General features: G+C 36.1%; 2 protein-coding genes across 3 annotated transcripts in view; one reads left to right on the top strand and one right to left on the bottom strand.

The window, feature by feature from the left end:
- LOC120629687 (early growth response protein 3) overlaps positions 1-9,278 on the top strand; it is a 39,034-nt gene extending 29,756 nt beyond the window's left edge. The window contains exons 1-2 of one of the 2 annotated variants that reach the window (XM_039898665.1): positions 3,776-4,155; positions 7,930-9,278. In XM_039898665.1, the coding sequence (XP_039754599.1) occupies positions 3,957-4,155; positions 7,930-8,858 (1,128 nt within the window). In that variant the 5' untranslated portion in view covers positions 3,776-3,956 and the 3' untranslated portion in view covers positions 8,859-9,278. Of the gene's footprint in view, positions 1-3,775; positions 4,156-7,929 lie in introns of those variants that run through there. The other variant, XM_039898664.1, reaches the window with a different exon arrangement.
- Positions 9,279-16,759: 7,481 nt separating this feature from the next.
- LOC120629686 (protein TAPT1 homolog) lies at positions 16,760-26,031 on the bottom strand. The gene is made up of 10 exons (XM_039898663.1): positions 25,776-26,031; positions 25,410-25,674; positions 25,023-25,336; positions 24,487-24,584; positions 23,970-24,208; positions 23,379-23,567; positions 21,613-21,762; positions 20,602-20,710; positions 18,708-18,851; positions 16,760-17,899 (listed from the first exon to the last, which is right to left on the bottom strand). Exons 1-10 carry the CDS (start codon positions 25,897-25,899, stop codon positions 17,747-17,749), a joined length of 1,785 nt encoding a protein of 594 aa, XP_039754597.1. The 5' UTR covers positions 25,900-26,031; the 3' UTR covers positions 16,760-17,746.
- Between the last annotated feature and the right edge of the window lie 181 nt (positions 26,032-26,212).

Below are 26,212 nucleotides of genomic sequence, written 5' to 3'. Positions count from 1 at the left end.
CCGCCAATTAGTAATGGATACAATCATTACTGTCCGTTTACCTTGCCCACCTGTACATGTGTATTGTGCCTCCATATAAAGAGATACAGGTAGTTAAATAGATACCTACGTCCTACATGCAGTAGGACTATTAAGGCGAAAACTGGTTAATTTTTGTTATTGAAAAGAATGATAACAAACAACATTTGCAATAAATAGCGGTTTCGCTCTTTAAAAGTTCGCTTTAACCGATTAATATATCAAAACGGTATCAAAAACAAATTAATGAGCAGTATCTTTGTAAACCGTTTATTGGGTTTATTGACCGCTCTTGGCCAATATCGCACACTTTTGAAGGTATAAGGGGGAGACACGCTAGCTCTCTTCGAAGTTTTGCTATCCTGTGCACACGTTCATGAAAGCGGTTAAAGAGTGGTTTGATATATCCTATTTTCTAATTACTTGCAGCAGGTAGGTATAACATAGCTAAACACTTACCTATCTAATTGAATAACCTAACTAGAAATATCAGGGCAAATTCAATACTAATAAAGCTCGGTTTTCTGTGGCACAGTGAATTTTCCAAGAATAGTAAGTAGTTCGATTTTCTTTGTCACAGTGAATTTTCCAAGAATAGCACAAGGTGTAGTTGGCAGCAATAGGAGTTGCAATATGATACAACATTTTTGCATTCTGTATAGGAATACAATAAACATTTTCAGTCGTCACGTTCTTCCACCTGTTGATGACCAAGCAAAGAGTTTTTTTGCTATTCCAGTACAAGTTAACCGTTTACTGCAATCTCACCTAGTGTAAAGTGATGAAGCAGTCTCAGATGGTAATTCGCTAACGTGTTTGGGAGGTATGGCAAATGACCCTAACTTAGCAAACACGAAGTGTAGATTATATATGGTATGTAGGATGGAGGCAACCCGCACTGCAATCGCAAGACGCCATTACCCGTTTTTGAGTAGCTTACTGTAGGTACAACAGACTAAACAAAGAAATTCTAAATTCAAAATTCATTTATTTCAAGTAGGCCTAATTTATAAGCACATTTGAAACGTCAAGTCAGTCTGTTTGTAGTGACTCCACTAAATTAATATCTACCCTTTACCAAGACACTCCTGTAAGTTAAAATGTTTAAAATGACTTCAATCACTATCTTATGAAGAGACGGAAAAACTTTTGATTATTTGAAAATTAATTCAATTGAATGATTTATTCACACACACTCACACGCGCATATAAAACACACAAAATACATAGACTCTAGCACACACACTCGAAATTAAGATTAGCATTTTGTATATATCCCTTTTTATAATTTTTTTTATGTCTTATTTTATTTTGATTAATATTTTTGAATGTATTTAGATTTCTGGATAAATATCCATTAAACTGTAGTAATTTTAAAGTTTTGGAGGCGGGCGTGATCACTGTTTCGCATACACACATACATTTTCATACTTTTACATTGATCGTCGTTTCATTCATTAACGGTTAAGCTACGTTATTGTTCACAAATAAATAAAAAAAAATGTAACCCAAAGCCTTCCCGACATCGTATCGGAACGCTAAATTGGTTTGCGGTATGTCTTTGTAGTTAGGGTGGTAACTAGCCACGTCTGAAGCCTCCCACGAGACCAGACAAGGGAAAATTCAGAAATTATAAATTCTTAGAGCCCCGTAATGTTCACAAAGGAGTGTGAAGTCTACCAATCTGCACTAGGCCAGTATGGTTTACTACGGCCTTCTCATTCTGACAGACCACTCGTGCCCCTTGGTATTCCGGAATCGAGTTGAGATATTGACACTATTCAGGTTAAACATGTAAAAAAATAACAAGGCTAGTTGGAAAGAGTATTACACCGATGGGGTATTTATTACATTGTGAATAATCCTCATCAACAAGCCTTTTAACGTCCGAGCGAAACGTTAGCCGGTTTTATCACTAGTCAGTGATACCGGGACCGACGGCTCAACGTGCTCTCTGAAGCACGGGGGTTGAAACCGCCAATTTCCTAAATCACTGTAAATCTTCTTTTAACAGAAAAACACAACTTTGGCCCGACCCGGGATTTGAACCCAGGACCCTGGTGATCAGTTGTTAAACATGCTAACAACTTGGCCAAGGAGCCAAGTACCTATTCATGAAGTACGCATAACATCATAATATTACGTGTTTACATTAAAGGACAAATTGGGTCACTGATTATTTATTATGGCAACAGAAAAATATTAAGGCTCTAAATAATATTGACGTACACGTGTAATTGTGATGTCAATTTATTGCAATCAATAAGGCTTGAGATTTATTTTTAGATTTCTTATCAGAACAACGTTACTTGAAATTGTAATGGTTTTCTTAATCGAGTTAATGTTTTCTTAATGTTTATATGTACAGCTGGTGCCTTAGTAGGTACGGAACCCCTTGGGTGTCACGTATCTTTGTAGTAGTTTATGGCACTGTCACTAACTGCAGTATTTAAAAACGGGCCTAGAGTTACACAGATTTAGTCACACTTCATACAAAAAAATCTAAAACTATGTCATTACTCATAGAAATATGGGTAGGTTGTAAAAAAATATACAACAATTAATTACTAACACTTTTTTAATTTATCATCAGGATTTTTAGACATTTTAGAAAATTATATAAAAATTGGTAAAATAATAAATACATATAATACTCCATTGTTACTTTTTTATAAAACCAATAAGGCTTTGGGGCTGAGGAAGAAAAATTTAAAATTATTGATTTTATCGAGGATTATATTAAACGTGGCGTGGAAATGCTCCATTATTTTTAATAACTTACGTACCTAATGTTTTGTAACGTCTATAAAGTAAAATAAAAAAATTACAACAAAAATTTTACCCATGATCGTGGATTATAGCTAAATCCTCTGAAAATGGTATGTTATCAAAACAGCAATTTTAAAATAACTGTAAGCTCTTGTACATTTACAATAATTATTGTATATAACGCTTCAAGTTTATTGCATATAATGTACAAAAAACCTTCACAAAGTAATTATTATGAATAAAATATTTCGTAATTAGAATATTGTTCAATAATAGAGCTTCGAAATAGATGCAAGTTTCTCCAAATGAAAATAATACAATTTTACTTATAACGTTTTCCTTTACGTTCCTACTTGTTCCAAAAAAATCATGTCAAAATCAATACTCAAATCACGTACTCACTTGAACCTCGTTTAGCATAGGTTAATTAAAAATGTAGAGGTCGATTGACAGTTTTAAATAGGTTGGTATAATGTTTATTTACGCTTACGCATGAAATGAAGAGTTTTAACACCGTATTTCCTTGAAGGTTACATAAAATAAAAATGAATGTCATTTACCTACCCAACCATACCCATGATGAAAGGTCCTATGAAATGAAGAGTTTAAAAATTATCACTATATTTCTTACTGGTTACTAGAAATTTAAATCCTTAAAAAGTAGTGTATATATATATTTTTTTAAATAAATAACAATAAAATTAGTAATAGATATGTGTTTACTCATGAAATAACGAGTTTAGTAAAATTTGTTGGTTAGATTATTTGAAATATAATGTTCGTATAAGCATCTATTAAACAATAGTTAGGAAATGTAGACTCGTAGTCTCAAGGCTCTGTTGGATGGAGGCTTCGTCATGAGCGATAGCGGAAAACGAGAGAAGAGTTGAAGCGGGCGGAGGGTGGCGGGAGCTGAGGGGGGCGGCGCGGGCGGTGGGCGGTGTCGGGCGGTGACGTCAGCCAGGGGGGGGAATATACGACCGCACGATTGGCTAAGCTGCGCGCGCCGCTACCGAATATGGGACCGCGGCTCCATTGATAAAACTGCAGCGCGGGGTCGCGCGGCGCCAGTCCCTTTCGCACCGGCCGCGTGAGAGGCCGTTTTCACGCTGGCGTTGTTCGTTATACCGCTCGGCCCGTGGGCTGAGGAGCAGGTGGTGCCGGACGGGATGGGCACCGACTCGGAGCTCCCGCCTGGTCCGCACCTTCTCTCGTTGGCGGATGTGGGCGCGCTCGGCTTCGACTGCGCGCTCAAGCCGGCGCTGGCGCCGATGGCCGGCGGCGCGCCTGCTGACCTCAACACGCCGGTGACCACGTCGGATCTGCCAGCCTTCTTCCCGAATCTCCTCGAGCCTCCGCCTATATCAGGTGCGCCCCGACTCGCACGCCAGATTGCCTCTGAATACGCACGCCACCGGCACCCGTAGGCGGAACTCGCCCCCGTCGGTTCCTAACCGATAACGTTGTAAATAAATAAACATCGCCTTCACCCGCCGCGAGTATAAATATTTTTCATTTGCACTTCGTAGTGAAGCAAATATACGTCTATTATAAACAGTGTTTATTATCCGAGTATACTAGTCACATTTATTGATAAAAAAAAAATTTAAATTTTATTTACTTCCCGTAAAATAGTTCGATTAAACTCAGTGGTTCTAAATGTAGTGAAATGGAAAGTTCGCTAACCCGCGCCGTTCCTACCTATACCTAGCGAAGGATCGATACTGGAACGGGGAAATCTTGAATGAAAAGATTTCATTGTGATTTTCCGTCGCTTCAGGGTGCCTTTCAGCAGTGATAGGTCTTCGTAGTGTCTCTACGCATGTGAGAATTAACTTAGCAAATTATTTGTGTTGTACCTATGACCTGCTTACGGTAACTATGCCTACTTATTTATTAAATCTAAACATAGATATTGTCAATTGTGTTGGTATTTTAATTGCTAAAATAGTCTGAGACAAAATTTTGTTGTGAAATTAAGTATAAATTTTAGACGAATTTCTAAACTTTCTGTCTGTCTAGTCTACGTATTAATTTCATTGGTTCAATCTAAATATAGTTTATGTGTTTAATTATTTAAATAGAATCATTAAACACATAAACTATATTTAGATTGAATTTTTACCTAATTAAATTAGGCTACAAAGACAAAATTCTACTTATGAATAGGTATTATACCTATTTAAAAATAAATATAAAAGCGAAAAAACAAACATTTCGAAATTTTACTTCATTTTCATTTCATTTTAAGAGAGTTCTACATTCAAAATTCGTCTGGTTACCATGGGACCCCTTCATCAGAGCCTAATTTGGGGACAACGGAACTACCTCGAGAGTAATATACCTACCCTGTTAAACAATTAATAAATTATCAAAATCACTTCACAATTAAGAAACAAATTGGTAAACAAACATTAAAATGTGTATCTATCATCATGTATATATGTTTTGAGAATATATAATACTTAAAGAAGATCTTCCCAAGAATTTTCTCGCCAATAAAATGTTGACTTTGCAAAATATCTTATCAATACTACTAATATTCTACGTAATTAAAATTGTTTTGTATTAAAATTTAGATACCTATCAAGATTTTATTTTTGAACTGTTAACTAAATTTGACTACTGTTGGTACCATATTTGGACATTCTCCTTTGTGTCATTTTCAATTTTGCCACTAAAAAATTGAGATATTGATTCTAGTAATATTTCAACAATCAAAACAAAAATTAAAATTTATTTTCATTAAAATTACGAAACTTTACGAAAATTTTACTTTAACAATGTTTTATTTCTACTCAATTAAAATAGTTTTGTAATAAAATTTTGGTATCATAAATTTTATCTTCAATTTGTGTCATTTTCCAAATTTGACTCTGCAAAATAAAACATATTCTAATTTATAAATGGTTGACTATAGTCTATACAATAATTTAATTTATTTTTAATATTTAATATTTTTTAATTTTGACTTTTAAAATATCTAGAGTTCTTATATTCCTTTTCAATAAAATTGCGTCTTAAGCTGTCAAAACAAACGCCCTCTCATTCTAATTAGATATAATTAGCTACAAATTTTTTTGACCCGAAAATGGTTCTGAAGTAGGTATCCATAAAGTACCACCACTATGCGCACTTAATTTCAAAAAATGTTTCTTCAATTTTAAGTTTACTTTTGAGATGCTGTATCTCAAAATGGAAAACGAACCCTTTTAGGATCATTTTCTTATCACGAGTTTTGTTTGTGTTCAGATCTGTTCTGCTATTTTTCTAGAAACGGCTCGAGTTATGTTGATATTAATATAAGTATAGGTACTAGGAATACATAAAACTGTAGAAAAACAAATCAATCAAAAATTATTGCCATCGAGCCTGATTATATCAGTACCTATATAAAAACTTATTAATTATACTAGCTTCTGCCCGCGACTTCATCTGCGTGGACTTCAGAATTGGGTCTAAAGCTTCGCTGTTTAACAATGTTAAACAATCTTAAGGAATCGGAATAAAAGGTAGCCTATGTTCTTTTCCATGTCAAAGGCTACATGTATGCCAAATTTCATCCAAATCCGTTTAGCCGTTTTGCGTGATTGAGTACATTGAGTACAAACACCAACACTTTCACATTTATAATAATATAGTGGGTTTAAGTATACTAGCTTTTACCCGCGACTCAGCTCGCGTGGTAATTTGAAAAACTTTGCCACGAGGAAGAGGACACTGATCATGAATAAAGCACAGTGCACTATTTCAGGACTGTGTCTATTTAACCTGCGTCCTTGCAACTATTTGTATTCCAAAAATAAAGTCGTTTGGTTACTGTGTTAGGACGTGAATTTTCATGTTTTTTTAATGTTCCTGTAAACACCCTTATGGGAATTGGGTGTTTTTTCCAGGACAAAAAGTAGCTCACATTACTCTCCGTCCTCCCCACTACTCAACTGTCTGTTTGATTGTCGTTAAATAACGCAGCAACAGAGCAACGCATTGAGGTCATTTTTGGAAAAGAGATAGTTTATGAGCTACATGGGCTACATTTTGTCCCGGAAAAATGCAAGCAAGCGAGCAAGCAAGTAAGCAAGCAACCAAAAATCACGTCAATCCGTTGCTCTGTTGCTGCGTGATTTAAGGAGAAAAAGTAAGCGTAAGCGTATCTTCCCACAGGAACTTTTCTTTTTTCCGGGATAAAAGTAGCCTTTGTCACTCTCCGGCCCATAAACTATCTCTGTGCAAAAATTCACATCAATCCGTTGATCTGTTACTGCGTTTCTTGCCGGCCTCTTCTCGGTGGAATCTGCCTTCCAAACCAGTGGTAGACAGACTTGACGTTTCAAAAGTGCTTCTATTAGGCCTACTTCAAATAAATGAATTTTTAATTTTGAGTTGTTTACAGACAAACAAACACACTTTCGCATTAATAATATTTAGTATGGATTTATATGAAAAAAATTATGTTCAATTAGGTATTAGTTATAACAACTGGTTGGGTAGGACCTAATGGTAGAACCGCACACGATGACGTATGTCCAGTGTCCACCAGTAGAACATTGATAGACGAGCATATTATCGACATCCGACGGTTATCACCACATCCGTCGCGTTCTGTTACAAAATACGCAAAATATTCGACAAAACAACACAATTTACAGTAATAATCATAACAGGCACCTTACAAATACCTAAAGTAATCGCGGCTTCCGTAATACGCTTGGGTCGTGCAAACTTTTAACGCTACTGAAATTATTTGCAAAAGATCGATGATCAATTTTTAATATGCACCATTTTATACCGTAAGACACTATTTAATGCCATATCTAAACCGGTAACGACACCTACTATAGAGACACTACAGGTCTTTCGAATAAAAACGTTTCACCAACTCTTCGGTGATTATTTAGTTATTGCTTTGTTCGTCGTTAGTAAACCGGCACAAAAGTAGCCTTAAAGTACTTTACGAACTCAAATTTGAATTTGAAAACAACGTATGAGATAAATACATCGATACCTGTTATAGGTACCTACCTATTTCCCGAGTCGAATTTTCAATGACGGGTCGTAAGTGATTGAAAATTTGACTCGGTAAATAGGTAGGTATCTTGTTAAAGTGCATTTAAGTGATAGAAAACTTTTTGTTTGTTGCAGGTAGTTTACCAGGCGATGAGTTGTCGCTGGCATATTCACCGCGACGACACAAACATGAGGCGTCGTTGTCGCCGGGCGCTCGCGCTGAGGACGCGAGTAATGCGTCCAGCGCAAGCGCCTCGCTGTATGGCCCGCCCATGGGCAGCAAGAGGGCACCCTCGCCGCCCTTGCAGTGGCTGCTGCCTTCCGGCGCCGGCCCGGGCAGTGTCGACAAGTACTTCCAGCAGGAGTACGAAGAACGCGTCGAACTGTTACCGCCCGAGTGCCAGTCCGTCTACTGCCCGCCGCTGCAGTCATGCCCCCCGCAGCATTGCGAGTACAGGCCCCAGCAGCAACCTCCTCCCCAGCACACTTGGGAGACGCAGGAGTATGCGGCCGTCCCGCAACCGACCCCGGGCCCGTCCGGAGTGCCCAAACGAGAGCCTTACCCCAGCCCCGCCGGAGACAACAGGCCCGTACAGCTCGCCGAGTACAACCCGTCCACGAGTAAAGGTCACGAAATCCTTTCTCAAGTTTACCAACAGAGCGTGCAACCTCTTCGATTGGTCGCAGTTAAGCCACGCAAATACCCCAATCGGCCGAGTAAGACGCCGGTTCACGAGCGACCGTACGCGTGCCCCGTGGAGGGTTGCGACCGTAGGTTTTCGAGGTCGGATGAGCTGACCAGGCACATCCGCATCCACACAGGCCAGAAGCCGTTCCAGTGCCGCATCTGCATGCGCTCGTTCAGCCGGTCGGACCACTTGACGACGCACGTGCGGACGCACACCGGGGAGAAGCCGTTCGCGTGCGACGTGTGCGGACGCAAGTTTGCGCGGTCGGACGAGAAGAAGCGGCACGCCAAAGTGCACCTCAAACAGCGGCTGAAGCGCGAGCGCGGCGGCGGCGGGCCGCACTCGCACGAGCCGCACTCGCACGCGCCGCTCTAGCCCGCGGCCCCCGCGCCCCGTGCGCCGTCGCCCGCACATTCCAGTGGCGATGAGTCTTGAATGAACTTTTATTAAATTTCACGTTGAAGTTATCAAATAATTTCATCGCATAGATTTAAAAATTGTCTTTAACGAAGCTTTATTAACTCTACATTTGTAAATTTCCTGAAATTTATATATCTTTTTATACATATTTGTAATTACTATGATAGGAACGATTGACTTGATGTATTTATTTTAAATTAGATAGAATAATTGAATAAACTAGACTGGGAACAAATATAAATATGAAGCAAAGTGGCCTAAAGCGGCGTCCAGAGTGACGAAAGGTTACGTGGCTGCCTCTCGATGCCAGACGCAGTGCTAACACATATCTTTCTGTTTGTCGATAGTAGTAAGAATTAAAACGCTTCTCAGATTGTTATCGACTGTAAGGTCAAGTTCTTGTGTGACTATAAAGAGGTGATCGTTAAGAAGTGATACATAGATACACCTACTAGGCCTATTTGCTGAGAGTGAATGTTTGAGAAATGTTTGCCAACCGCTATTGTAGAGTTTTCGATTAACGAGCGTAGATAGGTACTGTTTATAATATTTAAAAAAAATGTTTACCTTCTATTGGTGTTAAACTTAACTGTGGCAAACATTGTCTGACTGAGGTTATCTTCTTATAAGTAGGTACTAGGTATATTTATTAGGGACGTATAATTAATGTTCTTATACTTGATGAAACTAACGTGAAACTGTGCCATTCATTTAACTTTTACGACGTGCCACGGCAATTTTATTTAATACTAAGTGTAACACGACTGCTGATTAAGTGATAATATTATAATATTTATATTTTATTTATGTTTTTAATATGTCTAGTCGAAGATATGGGTGTGTGAAAGTCGACTACTGTTTGCCCTCGTCCGCCACCTTAGAACCCATCTCTCTTACTTTCGACAGCTGCTGTCTTGATCTTCTTGCTCAAACGTTTCTTTGACAAAATTTGCTCAAGTCTCTCTTTCTCTTGTAATTTCACTGAACCGATTATTTATCGGCTCAAGCTTTTAATACCTACTAACGCTCTCCAGCCTTGCCCCTTTTCGCACTCGTTATTTATGTTACTTCACTTCACCTTATATTTCCCAGTGGTAAATATATATTTTAACACTTTTTTTGTAATTAGAATAATTATTTAGTAAAGATAGCTTGTAGGTTTTAAATTATGATCTCTTAATCATTATTAATTATTTGCAATTATAGCGAAGGCCCCTAATTTATAATACTCATAGGTTTCTGTATAGATAAATAACTACTTACGCGTAGAATACATCGGTATTATAGCGTTTTATAGAAACTGCTTTTGGTAATGTGGGTCGTTGAGCGCTTGTCACAAAGCAGTCGTCACTTTTAACGTATATTGAAAAGCATCTCAAAAGTAGAATTTACGTTTTATTTGACCTTATTTGCATTTCATCAACTCTATAGGTAATCGTTTAACCATGGACTTATATATACTTAGCTGGATGATATAAAGGATTGACAGTAGGTTCTTGTTGTAAACAAACTGAAATCTTTAAAAGAAATAGACCTATCATATAACCGGCTTCCGCATATTTACCTGGCTTTTCAATATTCGGTCATTAGTAGATATTGTTTTAAAATAGTAATGAAAAGGTTTTAGCACAAAATATGATATACCTACTTAAAGGTATATTATTGTCTGTTAGAAATTATACGAACATAATCTATTATAACAAAAAATATTTGCCTTAAACTTAAGGACAAGGTTGTTTATCACAATAGAACTTTATTTATTTAATAAAATAAAATGTTAACGTACTCGTGAACAGCCTGTGCTTGTAATAAATAAAACAACTACAAATGAAACAAAAGAAAAGTGATAAAAATTGCAACAGGGTGGGCCTTTCGAGTATACTACGATTGTTATGAATTTAGGATATACGACAATAATATAACTAACTCTTGCTAAAGCAAAGGCAAAACCGCGGAGTCCCTGCGTTTTTGGCGTCGTTCACGAGCGCGCCTTGCTATTGATCGCACGTGACCGCAGACGCAGTTTAGACGCCGCGATTCGGCCTTGCCTTGAATACAGGTGGAATGGGGGTTCAATTTACGGAAAGTGTCACCGTCCCCAAAGCACCAATAATTAAGTTCCCACGCATTCAATGCTTACTGTATTGGAATAATTATCGATGGCATAAGTATGTAAGTCTACATCTAAAGCAAAGAAAAACAAAGTCTAGGTAAAAACTCTCCGACAAACGTTTATGTACCTACACAATACTCACGAACTCTACTTAGGTATCTCTTTAACGTGTACCTAATTATGATAATAGTATATGTATTTACCTATACTATGTCGGGACTTTTTACCTAGCCTTATTATGGCACGGTCGAATACGTAACACATCATCTAACTCCACGCTCCACCAGCCATGCTATGCGTGTTGAGACAAATCAAATCTTTGTGCCAAAAACATATGCCCACAGCCTACATACCACACCTATACATAAATTGCATATTATCTTGTCTGTTGTTGTCCGGTGTTAGAATGAGCCCGTGCTATAATAAATTGTGAATGTATTTCTAAGTGTTATCAATGTTACTGAATGTATTCTTTGTCTCAATTTGTAACCGCGAACTGCTTTATGCAGAATCACGAATATTAAGTAATAATGTACTACGTACAATAATGCGTAAACATTTTCCGGGTACATGGAAGGCCATTTGAGAGTGATTTATTTTAAGTGACGTGACTTGACACAGCAAGCGTCAGAGACTCACTGGTGGATCTACTAGTCTTATGCAGACCAGTGGACCACAAATAACGTAGTATATTATTACTTAAAGATCACGAATGATCCAATTTAAAAACGGACGTGGCAAAGCTGCTTATAATGTGTGGGAATCTTAACGTGGAAAAGCCGTTAAGTTAATGCACGCTCTTTATACCCAATAGCAGCATGCTTAACATGGGCAGGAAACATTTTCTCCAATTGGAAAAGGACGAAATATTTATCTTCTATTCTACCACAATTTCATCCACTTCTCGAGCATGCGCGAATGGTGGGAAATAATACTTCATATCTTAATAGTAGATAAACTTCTCCTTTTCCCTGATACAGTGCTTTGGCATGTGGACAAGTTAATTTTATCCCTTAGCAGCGTACGTAAACAAGAGATGTATGTCGTCCTGCCTATGCCAACCATGCAGGAGGGTAGTGTTTAAAAAAAATACCTTATAAGAATGTGGTGTTCGAGTTTATAATGTTTTAGTAGCAGAAGAGACGTGGTCTCTGTTAGGCAAGGCTAGCGTAGATAGGTTTTAATAAAGTGTATTCATGTTAGATAAAATGAGTGACAAATGAAACTGAGAAGACTAAAATCACATTTATGTACTGCGTAACGCGTTGTCGTTAATAATATACGATTTGTAATAAGGGATTGAAGATCTCAGAGCCGCTGCACTATATGTGGGACCACTGAGTACAACCAAGTGGTACAGTCAACTCAAAATATAGTAGGTACCGATGACTTAAAAAGCCCTCGGAGCTATATCTGTGGGGTTTTATAACAGGTTCAATAGGATAGTAATTAAGATTATTAAGACCGATTCAAACAAAGAAGTTTTCACCACCGTTATAGACAATATTGATGCTTGCTGAATTAATAAAAAAAGCTGTCTACCTGTGACATTCATTGTTCATGAGATGTAGCTCGCTGATAGACAGACAGAACATTGGATAGACGGACAGTAGCTTAGTAATATGGTCATGTTGGCACCCCTCATATTTCTTATTAAATGTTATATCTTATGTTTGCGTCCGCAAAACTAATTTTTTACCTTTATGCAACGTTATATGAAAATATTTCAGTGTTTTTGTATACTTTTGCAAAAATAGCGCCATCTAGTAGGTAGGTTCTTAATTTATGAATTTAATTTATTTGCAAGATCTTTTCGAAAAGATTTGCTTGCATAGCTCTGTACCTACATAGTATGCATACTGCATAGTATGCCGACGAGACTTATATTTTGGGTGAAACTGATACTAACATATGTGACGTAGCTACCAGCAATTTGAAGGTATCTCGCATAATGTGCAGCGATTATGAGATATTGGTGGCACTTCTGTTGTACACAAATCTCTAAACTAAACTAAACTGACAGCTCTAGAAGTCCACCTCTTTCATGGTGTTCTTTTTCAATTTGGTTTAATTATCAGATTTGTGTATACAGCAGAACAGGCACGACTATACATTGTTGAACCTCTGTTAAATTACAATTCTGTTGCGGAACTCGCGTCATTAAATACGTTTAAAATTATCTGTTTAGCTGTTATGAAGTTTAACAAAAAAGTTACATGGTGTTTACATGGATGCTACTACCTAGTGAGTACGTACGTATTTTGTGTACGATTGTTTACAATTTAAGCTGTCTTATTTCATCAGCGTGTAAGATGTTGTTGATGTTCTAAATCTAAATAGCTGTAAGCTCTAATTGTTATAACTCACTAATTTTTACTAAATTCTATTTAATATATTTGTAAATACACTCTGATTAAATTTGAATTTAATGTGTATATAAGAGATTTTTTTTTATTTAATATGAAAACACACCTAAGGTGCGGAAAATACAAATTGTTGAAAAATTTATCTGTTATTTTATTACATGAATTTTTGATTAGCAAATCGCAGATTGTTTAAGCGAAGGCCACAGTGGATAATAGTATGGAAGGCTTTTTGTGGCAGAGCTCGTCGGAAGTTCTACCACCATCCTCATGCCTGCCGCCAAGGAGCCTTGTTGTGTTCCGAAGGGTGATTACGTATCTCGCGACCGGCATGCGACCAGCGTAAATCTTCTTTTGTATTTTTTCCGAAGGGCTTGTATGCCGGTGTAATTACAGGTACCTACATGTGGCATAACACCTACTTATCAGGTTTATGTACCTACATCATTTGCAAGATGAGTCATTATTACTATAAAAAAAAGCATCGCGGTGTCCAACACTGGTATTATCAGACAGTTTCAAATACCAAGGTCTTGTGCCGCTTGGGTCCAGCGGATCACTGCGACTCATTTAATGTAATCCATCCACCTCATGGTCTACCTGGATTACCGGTGCCAAGTCTACATACAGATCAAATAAGTAGTTTCTAACACAATCATCGAAATATATCTTATAGAATACCGATATACAACCATGCGATGATGCTCCAAACTTTGTTGTAGTTTTATTATGTCGGCTAGTTTTCCGATGGGGCTTCGGCGGCGGCTAGCACGGCGAAACACATCAAGCAGGTGCTTGGCAGAGCCATTCCAAAATTAGAAGCAGTAAGTAAGTAGCTACACGATCGAACGTGGTGTAAAAGTATCTAGATAGGTTAAGAGAGTAAGAATAAACGGTTGGCTGTTCTACGTCTTTGTCGACTAAAAATCCGTCGATCATGTAACCCTAAAATAATTGTAACGTGAAATTCCACACAGTTAAATATTCTTTGAAAAAATATTTAGTTGGCAACGATATGAGCAACATTAGGTTGTTAAATTTAGTGTGACAAGTGGGGACTATTGGCACAGAAGAGTGTTTACCTATGCGTATTTAGCACGATTCTTAAAAAAATAAACTACTGCAAGCGTCGACACTCATTTATTTTAGAAAAAAATTGTTAGTTACGTTCTGAACAATTCCGAATACCATAAGTGCGTATTTAAATTCATGAAAATAGGTTTGGCAACTAGAAAATCTAATCACCTTTTTAATTAGGTGCTATTTAATCATCCTCTCAACCAAAGGTCTTTAAGGGATTTCCGCGCTCCATAACTTCTCGCATTTGTTTGTACCCTAATTAGTAGGTAGTATAGTAGCTATCATAGCTATCAAACGTCCTATACAATAATAATTATGAATATCCTTATTAAAGAATTCATTAATAAATATTTTATCCGATAATGAGATAATTAGATAATGCATTAGAGTAAATCTTTCAATATATTAAATACCATTTTTCTATTGTAAGTGTCGTTTTTTCTACAAACGTAGAATAAGGCGTAAGATAACATTTTTGAAAAGTTTTCTACCTGTATAACTTCTAACGCGTGTACATAAGTACAAACACGTTTTTTATTTAATTTATCATGGGGTATTGGGTATTACTTCCGTCGCTTAAAACGGTACAATATTAACAATTGTTGATGTTAAAGAATTATAATCTTTATTTTTAAACGTCCAAAATATGTTGTTTTGAGTAATAATAGCGATGGTATTAGCTATAGCCCCCAGGTTATGATTATGATATTTACGTGTGTAAGTAGGAATTTAGATACATTTAAAACATAATGAACGTAAGTAGGGCAAATACAGAAAAATAAAAATCCAAAACAAATTATTACACCATTATTTACATTTTTATTTCCATAGGAACATCATTGTCAAAATTATTTTTCAATATAATTTTGTTACAATATTTTCATAGACAGGCGTTTTTGCCTTTCAAGCTTTCCTGTATTTTTAATCAGATTGCGGGATGTGTTTAACTTAAACATTCATAATAAAACAAAATATAATTAATAAAATAAATAATTTATAAAATAACCATAGAAAACACACTTAAGTATAAAATTCTGTAGGTAATAAACATTTAATATCACTAAAATACAATAATTAGCATTTATTTAACACAACATAAATTTTTGTTCTAACGACAATCAACTTCTAAAAAAATCCTGTCAAGTGTGAGTTCAAAACTCGCGAGGGTTCCGTACTGTAAATATTTTATTCCGATGCCCATGAGAATTCAAAAACATAGACTGGGATACATAGATTAGAAATAGCTTTTGGAATAATGTATATCGCAGTTAACTTTGAGCGTATGGTAATCGTACGCTCGCTCATAGTATTGTAGAAAAGGCTCGAATTTCATATATCTCTTCAATAAATTTTTAACATTCTATTTTCAAAAATATTTATAAGTCATGACACGTCCTTTCAAACACGAATTTTATAATGCAAAGCGACAAAACGCTTTAATTACACTTCATTTTTTTTTTTCTATGTAAAAATGTTCTTTCCAACCCGTTCCTTATAAGAACTACTTTCGCCAAAGGTTGTCTGGGAGAGATCGCTTTAGCGATAAGACCGCCTTTGCACACCTAAATTAGTTTTTTATATTTTTTTTTATTTTTCAATGTGTTTCTCTTTGTATTTTGTTTTTGTGTGTGATTCAATAATAATAATAATAAAATTATTCTGCAGAAGTTACTGGATTATAATATTTTCGCTATACGTTGATGATTTGGTCGTTAAAAGATATGTACCAAATTTCTAAAATGGTAGAATAGACTGCGTCATATAGAAGGAAGGACGCGACTATAAGGATCCGTTTTTCCATTATGAGATACGGAATTCTTAAAGGTGACAAAGAAAACTATTCATGAAATTCCCAGGTGAAATAAGTCCTTCTGTTTCGTCAACGTACCTAAGCGTAATTTTTTATGGTGGTGAACTGTCATACATTGGTATGACCAGTCCCGAAGCCGTTATAATATTTTAATAGGTACCTAATAGGCTATTGGGAAGGGAAAAATAGCCCTTTTAGTCAACCGACTTAATCGTTAAGAACAGTCGGGCCGAGGAGAGACACAGCGATAATTGCAGTCGAATTGTTCGACTAAGGCAAGATGGAGCGTTATCCTCATCATCATCAACCCATGGCCGCCCACTACAGAGAGCACGGGTCTCCTCCCACAATGAGAGGGTTTAGGCCGTAGTCCACCACGCTGGCCCAGTGCGGGCTGGTGGACTTCACACGCCTTTGAGGACATTATGGAGAACAAAGGCGTGCGGGTTTCCTCACGATGAGTTTTCTTCACCATTGAAGAAAGTATTATTTTAATTAAATAAAACGCACATAACTTATAAGTTAAAGGTGCGTGCTGGGATTCGAACTAGGCCCCCCGAAAGTGAAACCGAAGTCATAAACACTGTGCTATCACCGCTTCCTGGATAATTAGCAGTACTTATTTAACAATGTTACTCACGCGGAATGGGCCATGTCAACCACGTTACTATATTTATTTACTTTAAGATTCTGGAAGGTCAACATTGGCACAAATTATGAGTGCCAAGTGTGAGAGTTTCTACCTACGTTTCCTTATTTGATCGTGTGAAAGTTAACTACGATTTATGTGGTATCGAAACAGGGCCATCTAGTGACACTCCAGTTGCCCAGATGTATAATTGTATCCCAGATACAACATGTTTTCCCAGATGTTTATTGTAACTAGATGGCGCTCCTTCGATTCCATATAAATTGTAGTTAACTTACACGCAATCGAAAAAGTAAACGTGGGTAGAAAATCTTACACTTTGCACTCTGCTTTACACAAATCTCTAAACCGAACTCCATTGACAAGTCTAAAATAGTGATATCATTTTCCAAAAGAACCCTTGTGACAAGACAGCACTACGTTAAGACCTGTCAGTTTAGTAAAGCGTGTGTAAAACAGTATTAGCACCACTAACTCCTAACGTTTAAGGGTCAGCTACGTCAGAACGAAAAATACCAGAGCAATTTCCTGGCTACATTGCAAAATCAAACCGTATTACCATATCATTAAGTACAAAAATACATGAATATCGACTAATTCGGCACTTGCTTGCATACAATTTTCAACTTTAGTCTAAAGTAATACGGTCGTATTTTCAATAGCGCCGCGCCGAAAAAAAGCTGAGACATTTTTCCTTCCTGTCTGAGAGATTAATCTATGGATGGACATGATTATCATCTATTGACGTTAGATTACAATCGTTCTAACTAATCTAGGCACATTCGCAACGCCATTCGTATTCGTCGGGGTATCAATTCCATTAGCGTATTACGTGGTCTCTTGCTCGTCATTCTTGGCGAGGTTGGGCTCGGACTCTGCGCGACGCTTGAGACCTTCAGCATCTGGCGAGTGAGGTCGCTCGACTGACTCTTCAATCGCTGCAGCCGCTGCTTTTATATCCGGTGCGCTTCGGCTGACGTCCTGTATGAACAACGTAAATATGATTATTTCAGATAAAAGCACAGGAAAGAGGAATTAAGGGAAAACAATTGCTTGTAAACAGAGTTACAGTTCGCAAAACTTGGAAGGAACACGTCGAAAAACGAGAAAAACTGTTACGCTTCATTTGCCTGTAAGTACACTGGCAACCACGCCCTTCGAACCGGAACACGGCGAAAGAAATAAGCATGGTGCATAGCTCTTCCCGGACGAGCGCTATCCCAAAAAACCCCAATACTACTTAAATAATACCCATCTTTTATTTTCAATAAAAAGATCATAGAAATACGGTGAAATAATTATATGAAGGGTTTTTAAGCCGGAAGGAATCCAGCTCAATTTTCCCCCCTATTGGAATTTCAAAAAAAAATCGCCGATGAGTTTCTACTTCCAACTTAAACCAACAACTTCCTCCTCGATTTCAAAACGTTTGTTTTCTCATAAAAAGTCATTAACCAGGCTGCCAGAAAAGGTAACAAATTCTAGTTTTTTAAATACCGCGGGAACAGTTTATTTACTTATTTAATTTATTAATTCGTAAGAAACACCAGCAATTAATTATAGCAACTTTCATAAAAAAATAAAATATTGTGTATAATATTTAATAATTTGTGTATAATAAAATAACAAATTTTGTCTAGTGCGGTTACAATAATCAATTATAAGTGTATACAGCGATCTAGGATCCAGGAGCTATAAAATATTAAAAACATCCTTTACTTATTATCGACGTGAGTTAACTATAGTGATCTTTTTAGGAAATAAACGCGTTTAAACGATAAATACTTACGGAGTCTGTTTCGATATAGTCCGCGGGCTCCTGTTTTACTTGCGCGTGCATTTTATCGTTCAGATAACAGACGCCGTTCAAATCTATTGCGCTGTTGGAGAAAATAGCCGCTGCACCGACTGAAGCATCCACTAATGGTTCACTCTAAAGTACCGAAAGTAAATTTTACTTTTACATTATAGAATTACAATAAATATCAACGAATGTTACAGTATAAACTTGCTTAAAAAAAAATTGCTATACTAGACATCACAAAAGAGTTCGTGAAACGTTTTTTTCTCTGTAATAATCACCGAAATCACTAGGCATTCTATTAAGGCCAACTGAATGAGCGGACTTCGCCCGTATTAAGATTTGTAATAGCTACATACGCGGAGTTTGATGTAAGATTATCAGAGATATTTATTCAGTTGTAGGTATAAAATTATTTCGAATCTTTAAATGCGCTTTATTACGGCCGCCAAAACCTGTAGGGCTAACATACGCTCCACATTTTGATCATATCTACCTTTTCCTCTTCCTATTCTGATATAAGACGAAGGTAGAGAATGAGTAGACACAATTTTCTCGTGGCGCGTAATTTGACACTACTGCCAGGTCTAATGCCAGTTTTCACTAATGCCGAACAATTCAATGCCTAAATAGGTACTTATGACCAATAGTTAAGTTAGTGAAACGTTTTTTTCTATAGACATCGCCTTAATCATTAGGTATTCGATTTAGGCGATCCTAGGTTCAGTGAAAACGGGCATTAGGGTTTTTGCAAATAAATATGAAATCATTTTAGAATACTCAGTGTTACTCAGTGTACCACGCTCTGGCATTGGAAAGGTGCTCTCAGTTTAAGTGTGAAGAAACACTACTATGCCGACTCTTACTACTTTTAAGTTTTATGTGTAACCTCGTTTAGGTATATCTGTTTTACTATAACATAACTACCATAGCAACGGCGGGAGGCTTCTTGCATGGCGGACGCAATTTTTTCATATTTTTCTATAAATTTATTGTGAACTGTGATTTAAAGCGTTCAAGAGAAAACTGCATATATGGCTAGTGAGCAAGTGTTTTTACTCTGTAAGTGATCTTTTTTTAATAGACTGTATATAATTTATTTAATGAAATTTTTACTTATTAATATTTTATAATGATTTATTTTACTATTTAACATAAAATTTTACTGACATTAATACGGAATTAAATTGAATTGTGTTGAATTTTAATTAATTAATTTATTTAATATTGTATTTGTTATCATTTGAAAATCTGTCATATTTTGCTACTGTTTATAAACAAAAATAAACTAAGCTAATCGATGTTAATGATTTTTAAAAGAATATGACATTTGTTGCATTATTATATATATAATATATAATAATGCAACATTGGTTTGGTTTTTTTAATATTAAAAACCTTTTTACATATATAAAAAGGTTTTTAATATTAAAAACCTTTTTATATATGTAATAGATTTAAAACATGTATTTTGCAAATAAAGATATTCTTATTCTTAACTCATTTTGGGGAGGATTGGTGTTGTTTTTATTGTGCATGTTGTGTTGGTGTCGTTCTTATAGTGGTTGGCTGTTTGTATGGGTTACAAAATTTACGATATAATATTTTGAAGTACTTGCATATATAGGCTAGCTGCTGTGGGAATGGCGCTAGTACTGCGGTATGTGCAGTATAGACAGCACCAGCCCTTTTTGGGGCGAGTTTGCGGTAGATTTGGGGAAATGTTTGTGGGGCAGCGTCCGCCATGTACGAAGTTTTGCGCCCTTTTCTTCAGTCAATTTCTCCTGATATTTTATATTTAAAGCTGCCCTAACTTTTAATACACATACATACAACTGACACTGGCTAATCTGTGGAAAGCCAGAAGTAAAAAAAATAATACCATAGCAACATTTTCCGGAATGAGAAACTTAAGCACTGGTTTTTTCTCCAAAGACTCCGCTTCGCATGTTTTATGTGGTGACAATAAATCTTTCGTCTCTTTTTGTTCTCTGAAACCAAATAACATAACATTACTGTGGCGTTCGATTCCCACAACTGGAACTTGTTTCTGTGATGAACACGAATGTTTTTCAGTGTCTGGGTGTATATACTATACAGATAGTATATTATAAATATTTATGTGTATTATTCATAGAAATATTCATCAGTCGTCTTAGTACTCATAAGACAAGCTACGCTTACTTTGGTGCTAGATGGCGATGTGTGTATTGTCGTAGTATATTTATTTATTTATTAGTACACAAATAAAGTAATTGATTAAATATCGAGAACTCTGAATAAAATCATAAAGTTACACATTTGCCAACTTGTCAGTCTGTAAAGAAATGTGTCAAAGATAAATGGGTAACTATTGTAACTTTCTACGTGAATATAACCCGTCTAGAAAAATCTTTATCGCATTTAATAGGATTAAGTAATATAAGTAATTTATTGTAAGTTATAACACAATAAGGATCATTAACATCACGCTTCGACCTATAGGAGGCATACAACGGGCGGCCGACGCGACGCGGTGGGTCATTGAATGAATGCTTAGATGGGACAAATTTACTTATGAGAAGGGGTACGCTGACGGTGTCTTGGGGAACAAGCTAGTCTAAATAAAATTCCAATTCAAATTCTTCGACGAAACGGCTTGACCGTTTTAGCTAAATATTTTTTTTAGTTTGACATAAGTGTTTCTTAGGTACAGTTGAATGCCATAGGTGGTGTCGAGATTCAGGGTTTTTTTTATAATATTCTTTGGATTCTCTCTAAAAATCTAAATTTACAGCCTTCGGGAAATGCTAAATACCAGTTTTTTTTCCAGAAATATGTTTTGTAGGATTTGCTCAGCAAGAAATTATTTATCTACCCACCGGTTTCGCTAGTCAAAGATGTTAATAATTACTTTTTGGGCGTCGCATGGTGACTGTCACATTTCTCATTTTGGTGGTTTGAGATCAAATCGCACGCTTTCCCAAGAATTACGATGGACACGAGCACCCGTATTGATATCAGACATAAATAAGCTATCAGTATCAGGAGCACAGCAGCCAACCTAGAAAAAACACAAAAACAAGATTATAATAATTCATAAATCTATTTCGTCATAAATAAATACAACTTGAAAAACATGCTGAATGGGGTCCATTTATAATAAACCACTAAAAAGGAGATACTGGTTGGTATTTTGCCTACAGCAATAAAGCTGCCTTCACATGTAAACACTTTTCTGTACACATCTTCTTGTGTCTGGAATAAGTTGTTATCAAACCCTATGCATCTGCGTACAGATAATTATCATGTAATAATTTTCGTTAAAGCCTGTTATATAGAATTAGACAGTGGGACTATGCTTTATCTCATTGTTACATAAAAGAGAGTAAATTAGAGGGCAATTAGAGGTTATGGTAGATCTCCGATAAGATCGACGGACCAAGTGAAGGGTGCCATCCAGGCTCCTGGATATGAATGCGCCAGAAAAGCTTTTTGAGTCTGGAATTAGGTGTTATCAAACCCTACGCATCGGCGTACAGATAACTATTATGTAATAATTTTCGTTAAAGCCTGTTAAAGAATTAGACAGTGGGACTATGCTTTATCTCATTTATGGAGGGTAGAGGTAAGGAGAGTCATCTGTGTATATGAAAAAGTGTCGTCAAAATGTATTAAATTAGGATGGCGCCACATTTGCATCAGGGTAACTCTTAAAAGAAGCGCCAAATATAAATATTGTTAGAGTAGGCTTGAAAAATAAACAAGGAAGTATGGAGATACAAGGAAGTAAGGTTATATTTACCACAATATTTTGTACAACGTAAGTTGTTGAAATTCTCAATAATTAACTACTTTAGTCGATAATGACATTAAATTTTTTAACTTGGCATACTTCAATTCATCTACGATTGCTACATTCATACCATACCCTGTGCATCCACCAGCGCCATTGTGGAGGATTTTTGAACTGTTATTTAGCGCAACAACTGGACACTTTTTCAACTTTTCTCCCATATAAGATGACTCTCCTTACCTCTACCCTCCATAATCTCATTGTTACGTAAAAGACAGCAAATTATAGGGCAATTAGAGGTTATGGTAGATCACAGATGAGATAAACGGACCAAGTGAAGGCCGCAATCGAGGCTCCTCTACAAGAAAAGCAACCGTTATGGAAGAGTGGCGACGGATTATACAGCGGAGCACATCACCCAATAGACGACCACAACCCGTCAGTCTAGACTGTAACGACTAAGAAGAAGAAGATAAATTAGAGGCCAGTTCCTGGGCCCGCAATCCAACATTTATATATTATATATAACTTTTTAATTGCTCCCTGGCGCAATAGTGAGAGTACGAAATATGTATGAATTTAAGTACGAAATCCTGGGCTCGATTCCCGGCAGGAGCGATTTAGGAAATTTATAATTTCTGAATTTTCTCTGGTCTGTTCTGGTGGGAGGCTTTGGCTGTGGCTAGTTACCACCCTACAAACAAAGACGTGCCGCTAAGAGTTTTAGTGTTTAGGTGCGATGTCGCGTAGAAACCGATTAGGGGTATGACTACCATACTCAAAACCAGGTTAGCCCGCTAACATCTGAGACTGCATCATCACTTACCACCAGATGAGATTGCAGTCAAGGGCTAACCTGCAGTGGAATAAAAAAAATAACTCACCCATCTAGTTTAACTGCATGTACCAGCACTCTTGTTATAACAACAGCCAGAGGAAGTGGTATAAAACCCATTCTTCGTGCGACAAGGTCAGAATGATCACTAAACGCATACTTCTGACGAGTTTGTGCGACATCGTAAGCCAGGCTCACTGTATACTCCCTATATACTCCATACGGTATTTCATTAAACCTATAAAAAAATGTGTAAAAAAAAAAGTTACATTATAGAAAGGAATACCAAATTTCTGAACGTACATAGGGGCAATTGTGACTTGTTGACTTATTGTTTAAGTTATGTCATACCTAAATTTAATGATTATTGCACTTAGTGTTTGTAAAAAATTATTTGCAGTCTTTTTTTTAAGTAGTCTGTTGATCAAGAGCTACACTGCTATTTTATCTGATGGTGGCAACAGTGATTGATATGGCAACATTATAAGCTGAAAGTACAGCTGACCTTTTTTTCAAAATCCTTACCTTTTGTGAAAGTCAAAAATAAGGAAAATGCATATTATTTTATGATACTAAAACTGTTTTTTATAATTTTTTTTGTTTCAAAAGATTGTTCTTGTAGAAATGTTGATACACTTACCTTGTAATAAAGGCATGTTTCACCCAGTCTATAATAACCTCAAAAGTGAGAACAAGAACACAATCTGGGGCCAAAATCCAGAATCGTTCTTCCTTCCACATATATTCTTTCATAGTTTGAAGCACAACTATGAAGAGCAGCACTGACAAATGTAGACGTTCCCTTACATCACTACATGATACTTGGAAGAGATTGTTTTTGTCAAACTTTTTGAAAACACTCCCCTTAAGTTCAACAAACTGCAAAAAATAGTTTACAAATTTCCACAAAACAAAGTTGATGACTGACTAATTTTAAATATTTGACCAACTAGATGACCAAATTATGTATGCAATGTTTAACCCATTAGTGTAAATTATTATGAAACAGTGTTTGCTATACTTTCTGTAAATAATTTGGCACTATGCTCAGACCAGACCATTTATATGTCATAAGCATCGTATAGATAAAAAAAATTTTGTAACAATAAATAAGCCTACAAATTTACATTTATATAGACACATTATTTCATACTCACATTATTTGACATCATTATTATTAGAAGACTTTTATTATTCGAATTGAAAGCTACATTAAGTGTTGTAGCTTGAAATAGTATTAACAAACTGTGAAGAACTGGTGTTATTTTAAGAAATAGTATTGTAAGTAAGAAGTGCATACAATTTTAAAAGTGTAATAAATTTTAATGCTTTAATGTCCCTTTTTCATCAGCTACCATCTGGAATGTCCATATGGTCTATATGGCTTCCATTTCCTGATCAACTATAATATTAATAATTAAAATCAAAAGTACACCATACACATTTTCTCAGAAGACTTCACCCTAAGGATGCATTGTTATTAATCATCAGATGCATAGCTACCAGTCACACCTGATGGTAGTTTAAAATAAAAATAAATTACATATCACTAAAGGACCAAAAGACCGTTAAAGGGTTCAATTTATTTAGATTAAATTAGTAAGTCAATTCATGAATTAAAATATTATGAGTTTTAATTTGTTTAAACATAAATTATTGTTAATATATAAATAATAAATATTAAAAAGGATACAGACATAAACCATGGCAAATATTAAATGTGGAATTACACCAAGGTGTTCTCTCTTTCTATCACGGGGCTCTGTCGCTGTCCAGAACAGTGCGTCAATTGTGTCTTGGCCAAAAGCAGAAAACAACCGATCACCAACTTCCAGCATATTATAGAATATATATAATTTCATAACACTCTGGCTCTTCACTAAATGGTACATCATATTAGTGTCTATATAGCACATTAGAATACTACATACTAATAAAATAAAACCTTTAAGTACATCACATGTTTCAGCTGGGTTGAGTATATTTTTTTTTGGATGTGAATAGAACCTGAAGAATTAGAAAAAATCATCATATCTTATACTCCATAAACTAAACTTACACATGTTGAAAATAAACTTACCCAAAACATTGTCTAAATACTCTATCAAAGAAGGACCAAAAGGCCATTACAAATCTCAATGGTAGAAATGTATAAACAAATAGCATTGAATCTGCACATTGAAAGAAGCCATAAACCATAAACTTTTCCAGTTCTTGTGGAATTTTAAAAAATGAATAGACTTTCTCCCTTCGTGCAGAAAATCTCTCCTCATCGTGTTCTAGTAAATATCCTCGTGTAAGTTCCACATGAAGAAAAGCAAACAGGGAGGCTGACTTCACTCCATCTATAAAAACAATACCATCATATTACTACTTAGTTTATAACTTGTTTAAACATGAGGAAATTTAGCAAGAAAAGGAAGATAAGCACATTGGACTGTCATACCTTTATTGCGGGTTTCTCTATAATTTTTATCGCTAATATCACCAGGAGAGTGTTGAATGTTTGATACACTCTTAAATCGTAACCTCTTTGTATGTTCTTGCAAATCGTCATTTTTTAACGTCATGGTAGACAGGTTTTATTAGTCTAGCAATTAAGTAACATTTCTAAATTTTCTGTTTCTAATTTAAAACTCTTAAATATGTTATTTCCGTTTTTAGACCCAAAATATTTTGTTGGTAGCCTCTGGCAATTCTTGAATGCACTAACATTTTCATTTTGACATTGACTTTGGCAGTTTTATTTTACTTTTTTCTTTCCCAATTTGAAAAGGCAATGGTATTTAACCGTACAGCCACTTTGGCTGTTACTTTTAGTAGGTAATAACGGTTTCGGTTTTCCGGCTGTGGGTCATTGTATTTCTGAGCCTGCTAGTGTAT

Source organism: Pararge aegeria, chromosome 15 (genome assembly GCF_905163445.1).
Source record: "Pararge aegeria chromosome 15, ilParAegt1.1, whole genome shotgun sequence".
Classification (NCBI taxonomy): domain Eukaryota; kingdom Metazoa; phylum Arthropoda; class Insecta; order Lepidoptera; family Nymphalidae; genus Pararge; species Pararge aegeria.
Note: the sequence above shows the minus strand (reverse complement) of the source record. Positions and strands in the feature narration are given on the sequence as shown.

Excerpts from the sequence above, each read along its gene's own strand:
- LOC120629686 (XM_039898663.1), bottom strand. The coding sequence starts at position 25,899 with ATGACGTTAAAAAATGACGATTTGCAAGAACATACAAAGAGGTTACGA. Across the intron at positions 25,675-25,775 it reads TAGAGAAACCCGCAATAAAG|ATGGAGTGAAGTCAGCCTCC; the intron begins GTATGACAGTCC and ends TTGTTTTTATAG. Across the intron at positions 20,711-21,612 it reads CACCATGCGACGCCCAAAAA|AGAACAAAAAGAGACGAAAG; the intron begins GTAATTATTAAC and ends ATTTGGTTTCAG.